Here is an 18,662-nt window from a genome sequence, read left to right as displayed (position 1 = left end):
ATGCCATCAACTTGTCCCCTCTTTCTTCTCTAGGACCCCTCACCCCAGTGCCTTCAGCATCCAACTGGCCACCTCAGCTTTTCCTGTGAGTAACTAATTTCTCTCTTCCACTGTCCCCTACGGTCTTTCACCCAGGACTCTACTTAACAAATATTAATATAGCAAAATCACAACACTCCACACCCCAGCTCAGGGCAGCCCCACGGGATGTTAGTTGGACTAAATGAAGGTAGGGAGGTTATACCACAGTGGAAAAACAACCTGAAAGATTTGGTTCCGAGAAGTATGTTCCGAACACCTTCCATGTGGTAGGTTGTTTTGGTCATGCTCCAGTCTTGTCAGTTTCCCTGTATCCTGTCCATCTGTACAGACCTTGGCCTTGGTCATGTGACCTGCTTTGGCCAGTGGGAGAGCAGTAACATGATGTGAGTGGAGACTTGAATAGCACTTGGGCTTGACCTCTCTTATGCAGTGGGGCTCTGAGACCGCCCTGGGAACGAGCCCATGCTAGCTAGCTGGAGGATGAGAGGCCTCATGCAGAAGAACCCAGGACCCACCAACAGCCACCCCAGCCACGAGTGAGGCCCTTGCCTGTCCTCTGACCACAGAGGCACGTCTGGGTTCGGCCAAGCCCAACTGCCGATCTGAGCCCAGGCTCGACTGCTGACCCACACAGTTATAAAGCTGGTAAATTGTTGTTTTTAGCCACTAAGTTTTGGGGGTAGTTTATGTGCAAAAGTGAACGGAATCACTCCTAGCACAACTTACCACTGACGGTGTCTGAAGAGGTGAAGATAGGTATCCCCCCCCTGCCCCCCACCTATCGGCACACTGGAGGGAGCAGGAGGAGCCCCCAGAGCCAGGCAGGGCAGGAGGCATGGGGAGCATTCACCTTGCACACAAAATGAAAGGGGGTGCCTGCAAACTCAGCAGTCAAGTTAAATATTTTAATGCACTATTAAAAAAAAATCAAATTGGTAAACTCTGGCCGTGGGCTGGCTGCCTGTTTTTATAATAAAAGTTTTATTGGAATTGGGGCTTGGATTAGGGTTTGGCAAAACGAGGTAGGGTCATACAGGTGCAGGGTCACATCTTGTTTTTATTTAAAAGTTTAATATTTTGTCATGGATTTTTTTGTATCATTCTTATTTATTTATTTGTGCATTTGTTTTTTATTTTTATTTATTTTTTAAAAAATATATTTTATTAATTTTTTACAGAGAGGAAAGGAGAGAGAGAGAGAGAGAGAGAGAGAGAGAGAGAGAGAGAGAGAAACATTGATCAGCTGCCTCCTGCACACCTCCTACTGGGGATGTGCCCGCAACCAAGGTACATGCCCTTGACCGGAATCGAACCTGGGACCTTTCAGTCCGCAGGCCGACGCTCTATCCACTGAGCCAAACTGGTTACGGCTGTGCATTTGTTTTTTATTTAGCTATTTTGATTTGGGCTAAATCCTTCCCAATTTGCTGAGTGACCCCTGGTATCTGACTGGATCTCAAATCTCTACCTGTTATAGTCTCACCCAGGATTATAATAGAAGCTATTTCCGTCTGCTCTGAATGAAGCAAATGAGATCAATGCCTGCTCAGGAGACATGAGGGGCCAGTAGCCGGCCTTCCTGAATGCTGAGGAGTACGTTGCTGATATTTTGCAGTCTCCTCTGGCTGTCAGCCTTGGTGGGAGGTGTGTGTCTGCATGAGGACTCTCCGGGCGTGGCTCAGCGGCTGGGCACTATTTACTTTCCCAGAAGAACCAGCCAGCCACACCTATGAGCTCAGTGTAGTTTGACCTGAGTAGGATACTCCCCTCATCTCTAAAAGACAATCTCTTATTTTCTCGAAATGGCCAGACATTTACAAATCAGACTTTAGCTCATCCGAAGGGGGGGAGCAACAGCCTTCACCCCCGGGGGACACTGGGCGGAAAGGATGACTCCCACTCCCTCGGGGCTGCTGGAGTCGGCAGCTCCCACTGGAAGGCGGGGAAAGGCCGTGCCAGTCGGTGGCACCCCAGGAATCTGAGCGGGTGGATTCACTGGGGAGAGCGGGAAAGATGTTTTCCATTGCGTGCAAAAGTTCACCACAAAGTGATTCTACTTCCAGGACTCAGTCTGGGCTTTTCCCGTCTGCTCATATCAACAACACCGGAGATAAGCATTTGTGTTTTCTCTTTCTGCCTCATCAAGTCAAGTCAAAAGTCCAGAGAACGCCTGGAGGTTGGCATTCCTGAGAAGGCAGGAGTGTTCTCCACGGCTTCTTCCCCAGGAAGAGGGGTTCACACATTTCCAGAGGCTCGAGATGTGGCTGTGGGGCCAGCCACACTACCCCGAAGTTCTATCATGCCCAGCCTGTGCCACTGCCAAGAACTCACGAGATTAACCCAGGGTCCCGACTGCTGACAAGTTTATAGTCACCTCATGGGTCACCTGGCCTCTTGTCTTCTCCCCCCGAGGAGTCAGAAGGTCACTGAAAAATGCAATGCTTATCCTTTACTTACGTCCAGTGAGACAACCATGTCCCCACTAAAGGGCCTGGCCAGGGCAGATGGAGAGCCTGGGGGGAACATGTGATTGCATTCACACACACACACACCATCTAACTACTGACAAATTTATTTCAATATTTCTATTTTAGGAGAGGTCAGACCCCGCTCTTAGCTTGGGCACCATTCCCCATACCCGGCCTTGCTGGCTCTGCAGGGGAATTTCCTTCCTTTGTCCTAATATGTGAGCTCTGATGTCACAGGGCCTTCCCAGTGGGAACCTGTCACTTTGCTAGTGGAACCGTTGTGGTTCTGGTCTTAGAGGTAAGGAGACAGGCCAACCGGCCAACCCTTGGAGCCTTCAAACGACGTGTGCAGAAGCAGGGCTGCTCTGGACCAGCCACCTTCCGAGTCACAGATGGGAACAAACCTATTCTTACCAGGTTTTAGAAGAGGAGGAGAATATCAAGTCTGCTGGTCAGGCATATAGCTTGGGAATGAATTTCTCTGAGTCTAAATCGCTGTTGTTTCCTTGTAGTTGGTCCGGGTGAGGAGAGCCAGTTTCTGCCAAGGCCACGGCCTGGCTCCAGCTGGGTCCCAGGCGCCTCCACACGAGCTCCGAGGTGGACCTGCTCGCTGATCTGACTCGTGCTGTCTACCCAGTGATGTGCCTGCGAAGCCCTCTCCTCTGTGTGAGCAGGACGACCAGGGAAGGGCAACGACAGGACCTCCCCAGCCCTCGTCTGGCCGAGCCAGGAGCAGAAAAGGAGCCTGGGTCACGGGGCTGTGGGAGGCCTGCTTTTGGGCCGGCTGGAGAGCGGTCCTCCCCTCAGTTCCCCAAGCTACAGTGGCTCATAGACAACTGTCTCTTCACATCTGTCATCTGCGGCTGCTGGCGGGCGGAGCCGGGAAGCTGGCTGGTCCTGCAGGGGCTCGGTGAGCTGGGAAGAAACCAGCCTCACTTCCTGAGAGATTGGCTGCCTGGAGGAGAAAGCCAGAGCGAGCTGCCAACACCAGTCCGTACAGAGCCCCTCTGTCCCAGACAAGTCCCTCTTTCAACTGACTCTGTGCAAACAAAATAGAGGCCTTCCTCCCGCTCACCTGCTCTGCGGCCGGGGCATGACTTGCTTGGCCACACTCTTTCCTCCCAGGAAGCAGGCTGCGGGCTGCTCGGTGTGGGGGCTCAGTGAGTTTTGCTGGTAAACGCTCATGTGTTTGCTGAGGTCACAGGTCATAAATCTCACTGCTCACTGAGCCTCCACACCGGCCAGCCCATCAGCTACATGTTGTTCTCACGTAACATCCGTAACATTTGCAGGGCTCCTGGCTGGTGCAGCCTGGCTGGGCAGGTTAGAGGCCTGCCTGCCTCTCCTGGCCGGGCTTCCCAGCATTGGCTGGTGCTTCCTCTGTGAGGAAGCAGCCTGACCTGCCCCTCGGGTGGGGAGAGGGGCTGGGGCTCTGCTGTGTGTTCCCAGCAGACAGGCTTCCCAGTCGTGGCCCCTGAACCCCAGTTGGCCAGAGGGCCCAGGGCCACGTCAGGAAGGCTGTGGGGCAGGGAGGGCTGGGGCAGAGCCGTCACAGGAATGAGCGTATCCTGAGTGTGCCTGGCTTTGAGCTGCCTGATAGTCTTCTGTTCTGCTCCTCTTCTGTTTCCCCTTATTTTCAGTAAAGCTCTTTAGAAAGGTCCAGGCTCAGTTGGGGAGTTGCGGGGTGTGTGTGTGTGTGTGTGTGTGTGTGTGTGTGTGTGCAGTCAACTGGCCAAGGCTGGGAGGGAGCAGAGAGAGGGAAAAGTGGTCTTTACAGCGAGCACAGGGCAGGAGGGGGGACCCCAGGGACAGTCCCTCAGTCCCTCCACAGGCCTGTCTTCCAGGAGGCTGGCTGCCTCCCACCAGAAGGCAGGTCCGGGTTTCAGGGCTGAGCACAGGAAGCCCCACAGAGAGGGGATCTGATCTCTGAGAGGCACGGCCTGGAGGGTCTCACTCCATTAGCTTGTGCATGAGCCCCTCGGGCCAAAGGCAGTTTCTTAAATGGAGAGACGAATGCAAAACAGGTCCTGCGGGCAGGGCCCTTCTCCACGGGAAAGGAGACCCTCACGGGGAAGACTTACTCTGCAGGCCCCTCGTGGAGGACGACGCAGTGGAGGACGCCGTGGAGGACGCCGTGTAGCTAGGCCGGCTGGCCTGCTGGGGGCCACGTGAGGAGAACTGAGGGGCCAGGGCTGACGCCTTGGCCTTGGGTGGGTTCAGGTCCAGGATCTCCGGGGTACAGGGGGTCCGGGGCTTGCAGGCAAAGGCTGACGAAAATTCCCTAGAACGAAATGTGCAAGCTAGAGTCAAAGTTACTGCTGGTAGGGAGTCTCAGGAGGAAGGACTCCCGCTCTGAACATAGAAGCCAGGCGGGCAGTGCCCTGGATATGGGGTGGGGGTGGGTAGAGCAGGGCACCCAGAGGCTTAAGTCCCTGTCCCCTTGGAGCTCACATTCTAGGGGAGGAGATAAAGAAAAGAAATACATGCTCAGGAGGAGATAAGCGGGGAAGGGGAATGGGGAGCCCGGGAGACAATGAAGTGTGAGGGAAGGTGTGGTTGGCAGAAAAATGGTAGCAAAGATGTCCAGGCCTAATCCCTGGAATGTCACATGACAAATGGGAATTGAGGTTGCTGATCTGCTGACTTTAAAACAGGGAGTTACCCTGGATTTTTGGGGTGGGCCAAAAACCACAGGGGTACATAAAAGTGGGAGAGAAGTCAGAGAAAAGGTATGACCATGGAGAAAGGGACGGAGATGCTGCAGGTGGAGGAGGGGCCACGAGCCAGAGCGGACAGGAGCCAGAACAGGCAGAAAAGAGAATCTCCGCGAGAACCGCAGAAAGGAACGTGTCCTGTGGACATCCTGATTGCAGCCCCGTGGGATCTGCCTGGGTCGGGCTTCTAGCCCACAGAACTGTAAGATAATAAATGCGTGGTGTTCAGGTCACTACACTTGTGGCAATTTGTTATAGGAACAAGAGAAAGCAAATTTTAGATAGGATGACCAGGGACGGCCTCTCTGCGAAGGTGACTTTTAACGATCCTGTGAGGCAGGCATTACTCCCCCATTTTTCAGATGTAGAAACTGAGGCTCCAAGGTCACACACATAACAAGCAGGTGGGGAGGCCAAGATCTGAACCCAGTGGGGCCTAAGACACGGACGTTCTCCAGACGCCCTCTGGGTCCCAGCCTGATGGACCGGCTGTGCAGACTGTTGGCCAACCTTGGAATGGAGTCTTCCTTCCCTCCAGCCCACAGCCACCGTCACTCCGTGCTGTTAGAGAAGAAGTCTTGGGAGTGGGATCCTGACTCTGTGACCTCCCAGCTACGTGGCTGGGGTTGGGGTATGATTCCCCCACCCAGCCCTTTGCTCTTTGGCTGTCATGGACCTGAATACACGCTCACCTCTTGCTCCCACCTTGAATTCTGCGGCCCTTGCTATCTATGTGCCCATTTTCCTGACTATAACTCTGAAGGCTAGAGTCCCAGGCTGTCACCCAGGGTTGTTGTCACCGTTGAATAAGCAGCTCCCAGCATGCAACAGATGCTCAGAAACTACAGGTCCATTTTTCCTACTCTACGTGGATGCCTCAGTCTGGGGGCTGCACACAGTTGGCACAGGGCAGGCAGCTGTGGAGCTTGGCAGGTGAGGGTCCCCAGGCCAGAACAGGGAGATGATGACAGGCTGCAGGGCTTTCCTGTGGGTGGTGGGGGGCATGCATGCGTGCCTGTGGGTGTGCTCCTGGAAGACTGGGAGTGTAGGACCCAGCGGCTGGTGAGGGCGCCTGGCTCACTGAAGGGCCGGGACTCAGTCCTGCTCTGCTGCTCTCTAACTGGTAACTGACCGTGAGCAAGTCCACTGACATTTTGGGAGCCTCAGTTTCCCCAGCGGTAAAATGCCTATAAGACAGCTGTGACAATCCAGCGAGGTTGTTCCAGGCACCCAGTTGTGGTCCATGCCCCACAAATGGGGCTTATGGCTCTGGGGAGTGGGACTTGGGAGGAAACTATGGAATTTTCTATTTGACTCGTTTCTATATTTCTACATGTCTCCTTCCCTTTTTCTTTTTACATTGAGAATATGTTACTTTAATAATCACAAAACTTAAATATCTCAAAGTCTCCAAATTCAAATTTAGGAAAAGATTGGCATGAAGACTGCCCATAGTTCAGGCAAGAAATCTTCCTCACCAGGCTGAGGAGGAGAGGGGCGATTTAGCCCTACTATGTTTTTTAGACTTTAAGATAATTTTTTCTTTCAAAAGAAAATTTACTTTTATATTATCCTTCATATTATCCCCCGAATATTTCCCACAGCATACCATTCCCACTGGTGCATGTTTTCACAGAGCTGTAGTCACACTTCTATGCTATTCTGTATTACTCCAGTTTGGAGCCTTATTCCATTCTCTCTCCATGGGTCTGAGTAGCTTCTATCATAATTATTTTCATAATTATTTTCAAGGTCCACCATTTCTTACTCCTTTTCAGTCGGGTCAAGTTTCTAAACTTTCTAAATCTCTGTTTTCCAGCTAATGAAAAGAAAATAGGATTCCATTGAGTCTCCTATCTACCTACTCCAGGACTTCTGTGAGGATCAAATGAGATGAGGCACAGGAAAACGCTTCACAGACATTTGGTTACAGTGTGAAATGTTTCCACCTGGCTATGAAGCAAGTCGTGTTCCTGGGCTGAAGAAACTGCAAGGAGGCTAGTCATCACTAGGGAGAGGAAGCCGGGCATTGCTACGTGATGTCATTACCTGGACAGACACTTAGCATATTAGCCTTTTATATGTTTCGACTAGTGGTCCAGTGCAGGAATTCATGCACATGAAAGGAAATTAATTAGAAGAAACATTTTAATATTGCTATTCACCCTTTCTCTATAATAGAAGTGTCAACCAAATTCACGATGGACAATGACAGCTCGAAACACACACGTGCGATTGGCGTCAGCAAGAGCTTTATATGTATCGCACATGTACGAGTCAACTTAGCCTTTTATATATAGAGAAAAAACTTGCTTAATTAGACCTGCTTTCTGATTTAGCTAAACTTTCTCCAGCCCAGTGAAGCACCCCAACTTCTCTTTCAGGTAATTGTCAGCAACACAGCAGTAAATATCAACACGAAGCAGATTATTATTGTAGATCATGCAGGGAGAACAAAGGGTAAAGTATTTGACTGAAGCAGTGTTTGACTATATTCTGCACAGTGACAAAACCTGAAGTCATTTTCAAGGTCCACCATTTCTTACTTTTCAGTCGGGTCAAGTTTCTAAACTTTCTAAATCTCCGTTTTCTGGCTAATGAAAAGAAAATAGGATTCTATCGAGTCTCCTATCTACCTACTCCAGGACTTCTGTGAGGATCAAATGAGATGAGGCACGGGAAAATGCTTCACAGACATTTGGTTACAGTGTGAAATGTTTCCACCTGGCTATAAGCAAGTCGTGTTCCTGGGCTGAAGAAACTGCAAGGAGGCTAGTTGCTAGGGAGAGGAAGCCGGGTGTTGCTATGTGATGTCATTACCTGGACAGACACTTAGCATATTAGCCTTTTATATATAGATGGCCTGTCTCTAGGGAATGGAAGCTGGGCATTGCCACATGACATCATTACCCGGCGCCACAGCCACTGTTTCTGGACTGGGCTGGGCGGTGGGTTGTATTTTGCCCCATGGGGTCTCAGTAGCATTGGCTGTGATTTGGTGGGTGTCGCTCTGGGGTGGTGGCGGGGCCTGTGTCCCACTTGGGGGGAAGCCAAGTGTTGCTTTGTGGGCACCAGGTCCACGGTGACATTTCTCTGTGCGTGTCACGGCAACTCCTGCATTGAGCATCTGCCCCGATGGTCAGTGTGCATCATAGAGAACGGTCAGATGGTGGGAGGGACACTTAGCATATTAGCCTTTTATATAGATAGATGGTTGTGAGCCTTTTCATCTAATTGATGTACTGTAATTCATTAAGCTTCTGCCCTGACGGTTTGCTTTTCTTTCATTCGTTGCTAATGCGTGTGTGCTAAGAGCTGTGCTGGGTGCTGGGGATGAAAGATCAACCAGACCCGGTTCCTGCTCCTGGGAGTTCACGGAGCCTGTTTGATCCATGAGCAAAGACTGTAAGACAGTGAGACCAGTTGCATCGCTGGTGCTTTCTTACCCACTATTATTTGATTCAAATGAGTTTTTTTCCTATTTAGCTATTTTAATCTCAATATTTTTATCATTGTTTTAGCAGTTAATTATTTTTAAGTTGTGGTGATAACCATCATGACCATTTTTAAATGTAGCCCTACTACATTTTAAGAAGAAACAACTGAGAGAAACTATTAAAAACAACCAGGTAAACACTGGAAGCTATTCCAGGTAGTGGGAATGGCAGAGGGTTAGCCTGAGTTGCCTGGGATGTCCCATCACGTGGTCACAGGCCAGGGAGGGTCATCCAGGGTCACAGGAGCTAGCTATGCAGACTCAGGATGGCTGGCCAGCTTTGCCAAATGGGGCCTTGAAGCTGATGGGCAGTAATGTCAAGTTTGCAGGGTTGGGGGCAGCTGAAGTGAGCTGGCAAGAAGTAAAGAGAGAGCAACAGGGCTCAGGACTCTATAATCTCCCCATCCCAGGGCAACCAGAAAAGGGTCCTAGCCTTTAGCTGAGCAACTTGGTAATGTGTATCAAAACCCTTTTGTGTGGGTTAATTTTATGTGTCAACCTGGCTGGGCCATGGTACCCAGATAGTTATTCAAATGTTATTTCTGAATGTTTCTGTGCAGGTGTTTTTGGATGAGATTAATATTTAAGTAAGTAGACTTTATAAATAAAGTAGATTGCCCTCCATAATATGGGTGGGCCTCATCCAATCAGCTGAAGGCCTGAGTAGGAAAAAACTGAACTTCCCTGATCAGGAAGGAATTCTGTTATCAGATGGCCTTTGGAGTTGAATTTCAGCTCTTCCCCAAGTCTCCAGCCTGCTGGCCCACCCTGCAAATTTTGGACTTGTCAAGACTCTACAGTTCCTTAAAGTAAATCATGTGAGCCAATGCCTTAAAGCAGTGGTTCTCAACCTGTGGGTCGCGACCCCTTTGGCGGTCGAACGACCCTATCACAGGGGTTGCCTAAGACCATCCTGCATATCAGATATTTACATTACGATTCATAACAGTAGCAACATTACAGTTATGAAGTAGCAACGAAAATAATTTTATGGTTGGGGGTCACAACATGAGGAACTGTATTTAAAGGGCCAGAAGGTTGAGACCCACTGCCTTAAAAACTCTCTCTCTCTCTCTCTCTCTCTCATGCGCATTATGGATATGCTGTCACATACATATAGATATCCATATATAAATATATACCTACCCACACACACATACACACACACACACACACACACACATATCCTGTTGGTTCTGTTTCTCTGGAGAACCCTGACTAATATACCTTAAAAGCCAGCCTCAGCTGATCGATGTTTCTCTCATCGATGTTTCTTTCTCTCCTCCCTTCCCCTCTCTCTAAAAAATCAATAATAACATATTTAACCTCAGAGGGAAGGCAGGGGAGGGAGGGCGGGAAGTAAGAGATAAACTACCATAACTGGTTTGGCTCAGTGAATAGAGCATTGGCCCACAGACTGAAGAGTCCTGGGTTTGATTCTGGTCAAGGGCATGACCTTGGTTGTGGGCTCGATCCCCATTAGGGGGCGAGCAGGAGGCAGTTGATCGATGTTTCTCATCTGTGTTTTTAACTCTCTAACCCTCTCCCTTACTCTCTGTAAAAAATCAATAAAAATATATTTTAAGAAAAGAGATAAACCAAAGGACTTGTATGCATGCATATAAGCATAATCAATGGACACAGGCAGTAGGGGGGTGAGGGCATGTGCTGGGGGGTGGGAGTGGCCGGGGAGAGGTCAATGGGGGAAAAAGGAGACATATGTAATACTTTCAACAATAAAGAATTTAAATGAAAAAACAAACAATTTTCTAAGAAGCTTTTGCTTCATTGGATTTGACATGTTAAAAAATATATTTAAAAAACAAACAAACAAACACAACAAAAGCCAGCCTCCTCTTTGATCTAGAACATGACCTTTGTTTGGCTGGGGTAGTGATGCTGGGGAAAGAGCACCCTCAGACAGGGGCTCCCTCTGGCTGCCTCTCCCACTAGCATTGGAGAAAGTGGCCTTCGGCAAAGCACCAGGGAGCCACCCCTTGGCTTGCCAGAGCCCCGCCCCCCCTCCGCCCCCCCAGGTTCTCCACACCACCCTGGGGCTGCTGCAGGAGGGGCAATGTTGTCTGAGGATGCTGGCCACTGTCACTAGACTCTTCAGGGGCGATGGCGGCAGGGCCGTCTGGGGAGGACACAGTGGAACATAGGGGCTGATGGTTGTTGGTAAGGGTCAGCCTGGCTCCCATTCCCTGCAGAATGGTGAGCTCAGCAGCCTGGGCAGCCAGGAAATGGTGATGGTTTGTCGGGAGATGAGGCCAGGTTAGGGCAGAGCAGAAAAAGCAGGTGGAAAGGAAGTTCAGGACAGCTGTCACCTATGACTTAGAAAAAGTAATTTGCTGCAGGATCACATGGTGCTGGGTACTGGGAAAAATGTAAATTGCAATATATGTGTAAATTGGGAGGGGCCCTGAAAGATAGGTAACTATTTGCTGAGAGGCCCAGCCCCCTTATATGGTCTCTGCTTATCAATAGGAACATTGTGCTGGAAGGAAGAGCAATAAAAGGCCCCTGGAGATACCATTCTACCTGTGTTTGGAATGCTGCTGAGTCATAATCCCCACGCAGAGGATCCTGTGTCCCTGCACGCTCCCTAACCTCCATTTGCATTAAGATGCTCAGGGGACTTCCATTTGCCTTAAGATGCTCAGGGGACGCCTAAGTGGAGTCTGCTCATGGGGTTCATTAGCAGCTGTGGGTCACTGCTTCCGGTATTTCTTTGGGGCTATAACAAAACCCAGAAACGTGTGGGGGCTGGGAGCTGGGGAGAGAACACACCAGGACGTAGGAAAACCTCATGGGGTTTCCAGCTCTCCCAGCCTAGTTTCTCTGGTCTCCTAGTTTGCATTTCTTTTGGCTGGATGCACTGTGTATGTGTCATCGTGAGCTGCCATATATCCTTTTGGGACAAATATGAGGGGGAAAAGTTTATGTGTAGTATGGACAAAAAAAACAAGAGGGGGCCACATGCTAACCTGACTAGTTCAGGGAAGACCTGAATAGCGGTTGGGCAAACTTAAAGACCTAAAATAACCACAAAGGATGGTCTGAAAATTAAATATTTGCCTAAAAGCAGTTTATAGTGGGTAGTCGTGTCCTAGGCTAGTATTTTCCCTGACAAAGATCACCTTCAATTTTACTTAGCCTATTGTCTTTTTGCATCTAAAATAACATGCGTGTGAAATGTCTGGGTAACTTGTAACCCCTTTTTCCGGACCCCTCAGGACACAAAAATGGCACCAGCGCTTTCCCTCATTGTTATTGTTCTCATGTTAATCGCCAGCTGTTAACTATGTTAACTACCCTGTACCCATGTATGTAAAAGAAGCGTATGTCCATCACTTCACTTTTTATCCAATCCCAGAGGTTTTCCTGCTTTGCTTTCTCCTACCTCCCTTATCTATCACCAATGGGTTTCATGTAACCCACTTAGGTCTTTTCCTTTTGATGGTAACTTATAAAAACCAGGTATGAACTCGCCTTTCTCAGGAGCATTACCCCAATCCACTGAGATTCTGCTTCCTGGCAATTGTTGACAGTTTGGCTCACAAAATTCTTTACAGATTTGAATGTTTGTTTGTTTGTTTTTTACCTTAACAGTAGACAGATGAAAAAATATCTTCCCTCCTTCTTTTTTAAATGACAAAATACTTGCAGAATAGTTATTTCCTGTGGCAGGACAGGATCTCTGTTTAATTCTGCTCCCAGCTGAGGACTGGATTCGAGGAGCCCATCCCTCCCGTCCTCTGACCGCCTGGAGGGAAGGTCTAGGCAAATGCCCTTCCTGCCCCGCTGGGCTCCTGTCTGTGTGCTGTGCCTCGCGAGCAGGACCAGCAGGCAGCAGGAGGGCCGGTGGGCGTTGGGCAAGACCCTGTGCCCATCTGGGCAGTGTGGCCCACCACCTTCCTGAGGGGACAGCGGGAGACCACACCCTGCACACTCCAGGGTCTGGGCTGACAGATTTCCCGGGAGAGCACCTTGGCTCTTCTCAGGATAAATACCTTAAAAAATAAAAGTATTTTTAAAGCCTGGTTCATAGAATCGCTCCTTCCCTAGCTACTCAGTGCGAAGGGGCAAAACAGAAAAAAGAAAAGGAAAAGGAAAAGGTGGCCACAGGAGGGTGGAGCAGGCAGTGGTGAGGGATCTGAACCTCACTCCCGGCTTCCCCGAAGGCAATCCCACAGGGAGACCTGTGCTGGGAGCCACGGGGGTGGGGCTGGGGCTGCAAACATTTAAAACCACCTCGTCGGGCTAAGAATGAGAGCAAGCCTCTCATTTACCACGTGCCCACACCCACAGCTCTGAGCAGTTACGCAGCACCACCCAGCCAACTCCTCTTCTGGGGCAGGGGTTGTCCTCACCCTAAAGGCAGAGAAAGAGGAGTTGGGGGACACTGAGCCTTGCAGAGAGCCACTATCCCCCCTTCCTCCTCCCGATTCATCCAACAAATCAGTTAAGAGCCTGTTCTAGGCCAGGAGAGGAATCACTGGGACAAACACCCCACACGTAGCTTGTCTTGGAGGACGTGGGAGCCAGTCATGGGCTACATGACCACATGGTGGGCTCCGTGGCCCTGGAATGCGGTGGAGTGACTAGAGTTTGTAGCCAGGAGGAAGAGGTGGGCAGCTGGGGTGCCTGGCTCTCAGGAGACGCTGGGTCTGGGGCTCCTCTCCCTGAGGTCTCCTCAGGTCTGAGAGAAGGGGCCTGTGAGACCCCCGAAAGGCCCCATCTAGATTCTAAGGACCCCGAGTGACCCACAAAGGCCAGCCTGTGCTTCTTGGGTGCAGAGGAAGAGAAACGCCCTTTTCTCTGCCTGGAGGGCTTTGACTTGTTTCAGGAAGCTGACATCTGAGCCAAACCATGCCACTGCCTTCCTTCTCCGTTTTCTCCCCTCCATCCCACCCGTCTCCACAGCCAAGTGCTGAGAGTGGACGCTGCCCTCAAGCTGCCCTGAGTCATGCCCCCCACCCCCAGATGTGTTCACCTTACAGTTCTCCCAACAAGTCCCTGGGCGCGTTTATGAGTTTCTTCTCCTTCTGGGCTGATAACGGACAGTTCTCAGGCGCCAGAGCCCCTCTGCTCTGAGGTGATCAGGCGGGTGGCTGCGTTCCCAGGGATCTCAGCACCTCGCCTCAGGCCCCAGAAAAGTGCTCCTTCTTCCTTCACCAGAGCCTGGGCCTCGGAGAACACCTCCCTCTCCTACCTGGTGGCTTCTCCGCTGCACAGGGCCCAGGGCACCTCCCTCGGGTGGCTGGGGGCCACGGAGGGGGGCAGGCGAGGCTCTCCCTGATGTCCTCCTGGCAGCCACTCCTCTGGCTTGGCGTCCCTGGAGGCTGGGGAGGAGAGAGAGAGCTCAGTGGACTTCTGTTCTGGAACCTCTTGAGGATGCTCTTTACAGGTCTGGGTGGCAAAGCCAAGAAAAGCATGCACCTGGGCCAGCCCCTGGCCGGTCCCTGCAGTTATGGACAGGGACTTGCTTTTTGTGCAGCTGGGACTTTCTAGGCAGCCCCCTCGATGGGCAGTACCTACAGCCGGGGTGCAGCAGCGCGCTCTGGCCCAAACACACGCAGCACAGGGAAGTGCAGGCCTGTCGGCCCCATGGCCTCCCCAGGTTCCCCTCTGCCTCAGGGAAAAGCCGACGACACATGGAATTCCAACAGGAGCCAGAGACACATTGAAAAATTATTTGTGTTTTTTTCTGAAATTCAAATTCAACTTGGTGCCCTGTATTTTTACTTGGTAAGTCTGGCAGTCCCAGAGGTGGGGTTTTCTTTACTTTGAGCTGCCCCGGACGCCCGTAGGCCTGAATCCCTAATTCCCAGCTGCAGCCTTGAGCTGACCCTCTGCCAGGGACCAGGCCCGGCTCATCCTGCAGACCTCCGTGGGGAAGTGACGAGAAGGCCCGGATGACTGCCCAGGAGGTCTCCTCAGAGCCTGGGGACAGGGACCTGGACCCCTTCCTCTCTGGCCCCACTTCCTCTTCTCTTCCTACAGCCCAAGGGGTCCATGTTCGCTGTCAGAGCTCTGCAGCGACAAAGTCTGGATTCACAGCTTCCAATCTTTTCAGTTTTTTAAAAAATCTCTCTGGTACCTCTGTGATATGGCTTCTGCTTTATCTTAAATGTAAAAAGTCTTTCTGGCAGGTCTCCTCAGCCTGTAGCAAGGGCATATCTCTGACTTCCAAATAAGGAATCTGTTTCTGGTATGAAACCCAACGGGTGGCTTTATCTACTGGACAGTCCCCACCAAGAACTGGGTCCGGAACTAGAATTTCACCACCTCTGATCCATGCTTCAATGGCTGGCTTGTCTGTGCTCTCTGCTTAATGGGCTTAGAAGGAGGAACTAAGCTGAACTCTCCCTAGACTCTCTGTGGTTTTGGTTCAGTCACCAGATAGCAGTCACCCTTCCCTCCACCGTCCGCCACACTGAGGAGGCTTCCGGGGTCTCAGTCAGTGAGCGCTGGGAGCTGTGGGGAGAAGGGCAGCTGCCTGTGTGTCCCGAGGCTTCCTGGGACAAAGCACTGGTTTCCTATCTGTTCCTCCATTTCAGACAGGGCTGGGCATGTTTAACTCCAGGGCCCACTGACAAGGCATGTGATGCTGATATTCAAGATAGTCTTGGTCATTGGGGAAATGAAAATAACTTCCCTCGGGCCATATTCTTGGCTTTACTCCTTGGGAATGATTTCCTTCCAGCACCTGGGGTGAGTTCTCTGCTTAAAAAGATTGTACTTCTCCCAGCTGGTGTGGCTCAGTGGTTGAGTGTCACTATGAACCAGGAGGTCACGGTTTGATTCCTGATCAGGGCATATGCCTGGGTTGCAGGCTCAACCCCCAGTAGAGGGTGTGCAGGAGGCAGCCGATCAATGATTCTCTCCCATCATCCATGTTTCTATCTCTCCCTTCCTCTCTGAAATCAATAAAAAAATATTTTGGCCTTGCATTCAGTTGATCAAGCAGTTTGAGAGTCCCACAGGTTTCTTCTCATGAGTTTTACCTTCGTGCTGACTGATGCATAGGTCTGAAGGGGGCGTCCTGGGCAAATGCCCTGCAGGTCACACTGGTGGGTCCCCACTGGGTCCCGGGTGGGGCGTTAATTCCCAGCTGAGTGAAGGCCAGGAGGCCAGACTCAGCAGCAGGTCATGTGTGCAAGGGGACCTGTGGGGAGTGGCTGGGCGAGGCCAGGATGGGACGGGAGACAAGGTGAGCAAGAGCACAGAGGAGGCAGAAAGGGCTGGAGAAGCAGGACTGCATGGGGGAGGGCCAGGAGGAGTCAGATCAGGGAAGGAATGACACAAAGACAATGGGATCAGGGTGGCCACCCAGCCCTCGGCCTTCTTCTCTCCTTGCTCATCTGCACGGCACTTGTATTGGCGGAGCCCAGCTGCAGCTCACAACCAGTCTCAACATAGCATCCCAAGCATGGAAGCCAAGACTGTTTGCACCCCTCCTCACATAGAGGCTGGGTGACAAAAGGAAGAGATGGCTGTGGCCAGACCAGCCGGGAAGCTGACACTGGCCTGGGGACATCGGTCCCGGGTGGCTATGGCTGGGCAAGCCTGAAAGAGGGTAGAAGGAGGAACAGAATCTAGACCAGAAACGGAGTAGGTGCTCACTAAGGGACCTAGGGAAAGCCGTTACCCAGGCTTGGCTTCTCCCAGAGAAGAACTGGGGTGAGTAAAAGGAACTTAAAGGGGAGCTGAAGATGCTGGCCCGAGGCTGAGAGCAGCCTGGCAGAGCGGGTGAGCAGAGGTTGGTAGGCCTAGTCTCTGGCAGGTGGAGGGCACACAGGTCAGTGTTCTGGAGTCCGCCAAGGTGGGAGGGGAGTTGATGGGCAGAGGGGGAGTCTGAGAAAACAGGAGCAGGTGGAGGTTGGGAGACTCAGACTACGGTCTCAGCGTTCAGAGCAGGCTGACAGGTGCACCCACAGCGTGACTTGGGATGCGCAGCTGTTCCTACTCCAGGCCCCCCATCTGGAGGGGCTGCTGAGCAGCTGCTGCCTCCCCAGGGAGAGGCACTGGGGCGACTGGTGATTGCCAAGGTCGAGTCCCTGGTGGGTGCCCACTGTCCTCACCTGAGGAACCAGAATTTGCCAGGGCCTTCACGTTGTCAGGGCTAATATTAATTGTTCTTGAAAACAACAATAATGTCAACATTGCCAATCAGCTGCCACTCAGCCCTCTGTCTATGATAACCTCCAATGCCGCCTGGCAGGTAACAGCATGTACGTCTTTCCAAAAGATAGGACCACACTGGCAATCAGTGCAAGACAGAGAGCCACCCTGGTGGTCATTTGGTAAAAGTAGGATGTTACTGATAAATAAGTTACCCTACATGCAACTTTTTGGAGGTCCAGGCCTATGGAACTTGAAACCATTTTTAACTCAACGGCATCAGGTCAAATTGGCCAAAATTGTTACACGGCCTGAAACCTCCACCCGGGCAGCAGAAACCTTTGGATACATTGAGCCGAAAGGCGTATTACTGCTTAAAGCTCTAGTAGAACCCAGTAAGGAACAGATGGTCAAAGCTGGCAGAGCCTCTAGCACTGCTCACCGCAGGAGCCCCTCCCCCCGAGTCCCCGACAGCCTGCTTCCTTTGCTCTGGGACTGTCTGCGGCTCCGAACCCGGGCTTGGAAGTGTTTGGATCTGATTGTGGGCAGATGATAAAAGTTCTCAGATGTTTCTCATACTGGAATCTGACTTGCTCCTCTGTTGTTTTTCCTATTTGAATGGAGATTAGGGTCTTATCTGGCTTGCTCATATCCTTTTAATTTCCTCTTGAAAATTAAAGAAAATACTTTGTATGTTTCTGATGCAATGCATATATATTTTTTCTGGCATCTGAAAAATATTTTAGAAATCAGCAGCCCCAAAGTGTCCCCACGTGCTGCCCGTGTTATTACATGAAGTCGAAACGCAAGGCTCCGAAGCACCAGGCTCGCCGCCCTTGCAGACTGGGAGGTGGGCCTTGGGCGGGGACTGGAGGCAGCCGTTCCGGGCATGTCGGGATGTCTGGGGGGAAACGGGATGGTCTTCCAGCCTACAGGAAAAATGAAAAACAGCCATCAAAACAGAAAGCCAGGAGATATTGGACTGCTGACTACCTTGCAGCATCACAAACAAATACAGAAAGTGGAAGTACCTGAAATTCTTTTGTTAATTTGCTATTAGCAGATATTAAGCCTTTTTAGGGGTATCGGTAGAAACTAGGAAGTACCCTTGCCTTGCTCATGTTAGCTCTTATACATTTAGTGATACGTGGCTTAGTATCTTTCTAAGACACAATTCTATCTTTTGGCTTTGAGTGACCTGGGGTATGACATTTCAATCAATTTAAGGAACCAATCTTCTGGTTCGTCCTCTAAGGATGAAATAGATTAGTGAAGGGATGGGTCCAATCCGAAAAGACGTGACATGTCATGTCAGCCACGACAACCGGAGTTAGGCAAACACAGGAATCTGCCTAGATCAGCGGTTCTCAACCTGTGGGTCGCGACTCCTTTGGGGGTCAAATGACCCTTTCACAGGGGTCGCCTAAATACATCCTGCATATCAGATATTTACATTATGATTCACAACAGTAGCAAAATTACAGTTATGAAGTAGAAACGAAAATAATTTTATGGTTGGGGGTCACAACATGAGGAACGGTATTAAAGGGTCGCGGCATTAGGAAGGTTGAGAACCACTGGCCTAGATGGTGTAGGCATGGCCTCCCGTCGGCACCTGGTGGGTGAAGGTGTCTGGCAGAGACTCATTCATCCAGCAGACATGTATTGGGTGTCTCAGTGCACCAGACCCAGGTCAGGTGTGACAGATGGGAGCGGGCAGGGTGCTCCCAGGCCAGCCTGTATGCACAGCACTCACTCCCCTCACACTAGCCACCAGCTCTAGTGAGGGCTGGGGGCGGGGGGTGGGGGCACATC

The 18,662-nt window shown here is 51.0% G+C and overlaps 1 protein-coding gene across 4 annotated transcripts in view; it reads right to left on the bottom strand.

The window, feature by feature from the left end:
- Positions 1 to 2,598: 2,598 nt before the first annotated feature.
- ARMC9 (armadillo repeat containing 9) overlaps positions 2,599 to 18,662 on the bottom strand; it is a 104,669-nt gene continuing 88,605 nt past the window's right edge. For all 4 annotated transcript variants that reach the window (XM_006082633.3, XM_023762312.1, XM_023762311.1 and 1 more), the window contains 4 exons: positions 17,640 to 17,776; positions 13,936 to 14,065; positions 4,592 to 4,791; positions 2,599 to 3,465 (listed from right to left, as the gene is read on the bottom strand). In XM_006082633.3, the coding sequence (XP_006082695.1) occupies positions 3,443 to 3,465; positions 4,592 to 4,791; positions 13,936 to 14,065; positions 17,640 to 17,776 (490 nt within the window). In that variant the 3' untranslated portion in view covers positions 2,599 to 3,442. The remainder of the gene's footprint in view (positions 3,466 to 4,591; positions 4,792 to 13,935; positions 14,066 to 17,639; positions 17,777 to 18,662) is intronic.

This window comes from Myotis lucifugus, unplaced genomic scaffold, assembly GCF_000147115.1.
Source record: "Myotis lucifugus unplaced genomic scaffold, Myoluc2.0 scaffold_3, whole genome shotgun sequence".
NCBI lineage: Eukaryota > Metazoa > Chordata > Mammalia > Chiroptera > Vespertilionidae > Myotis > Myotis lucifugus.
The sequence above is the reverse complement of the archived record's forward strand: the minus strand, read 5'-3'. Positions and strand labels throughout refer to the sequence as shown.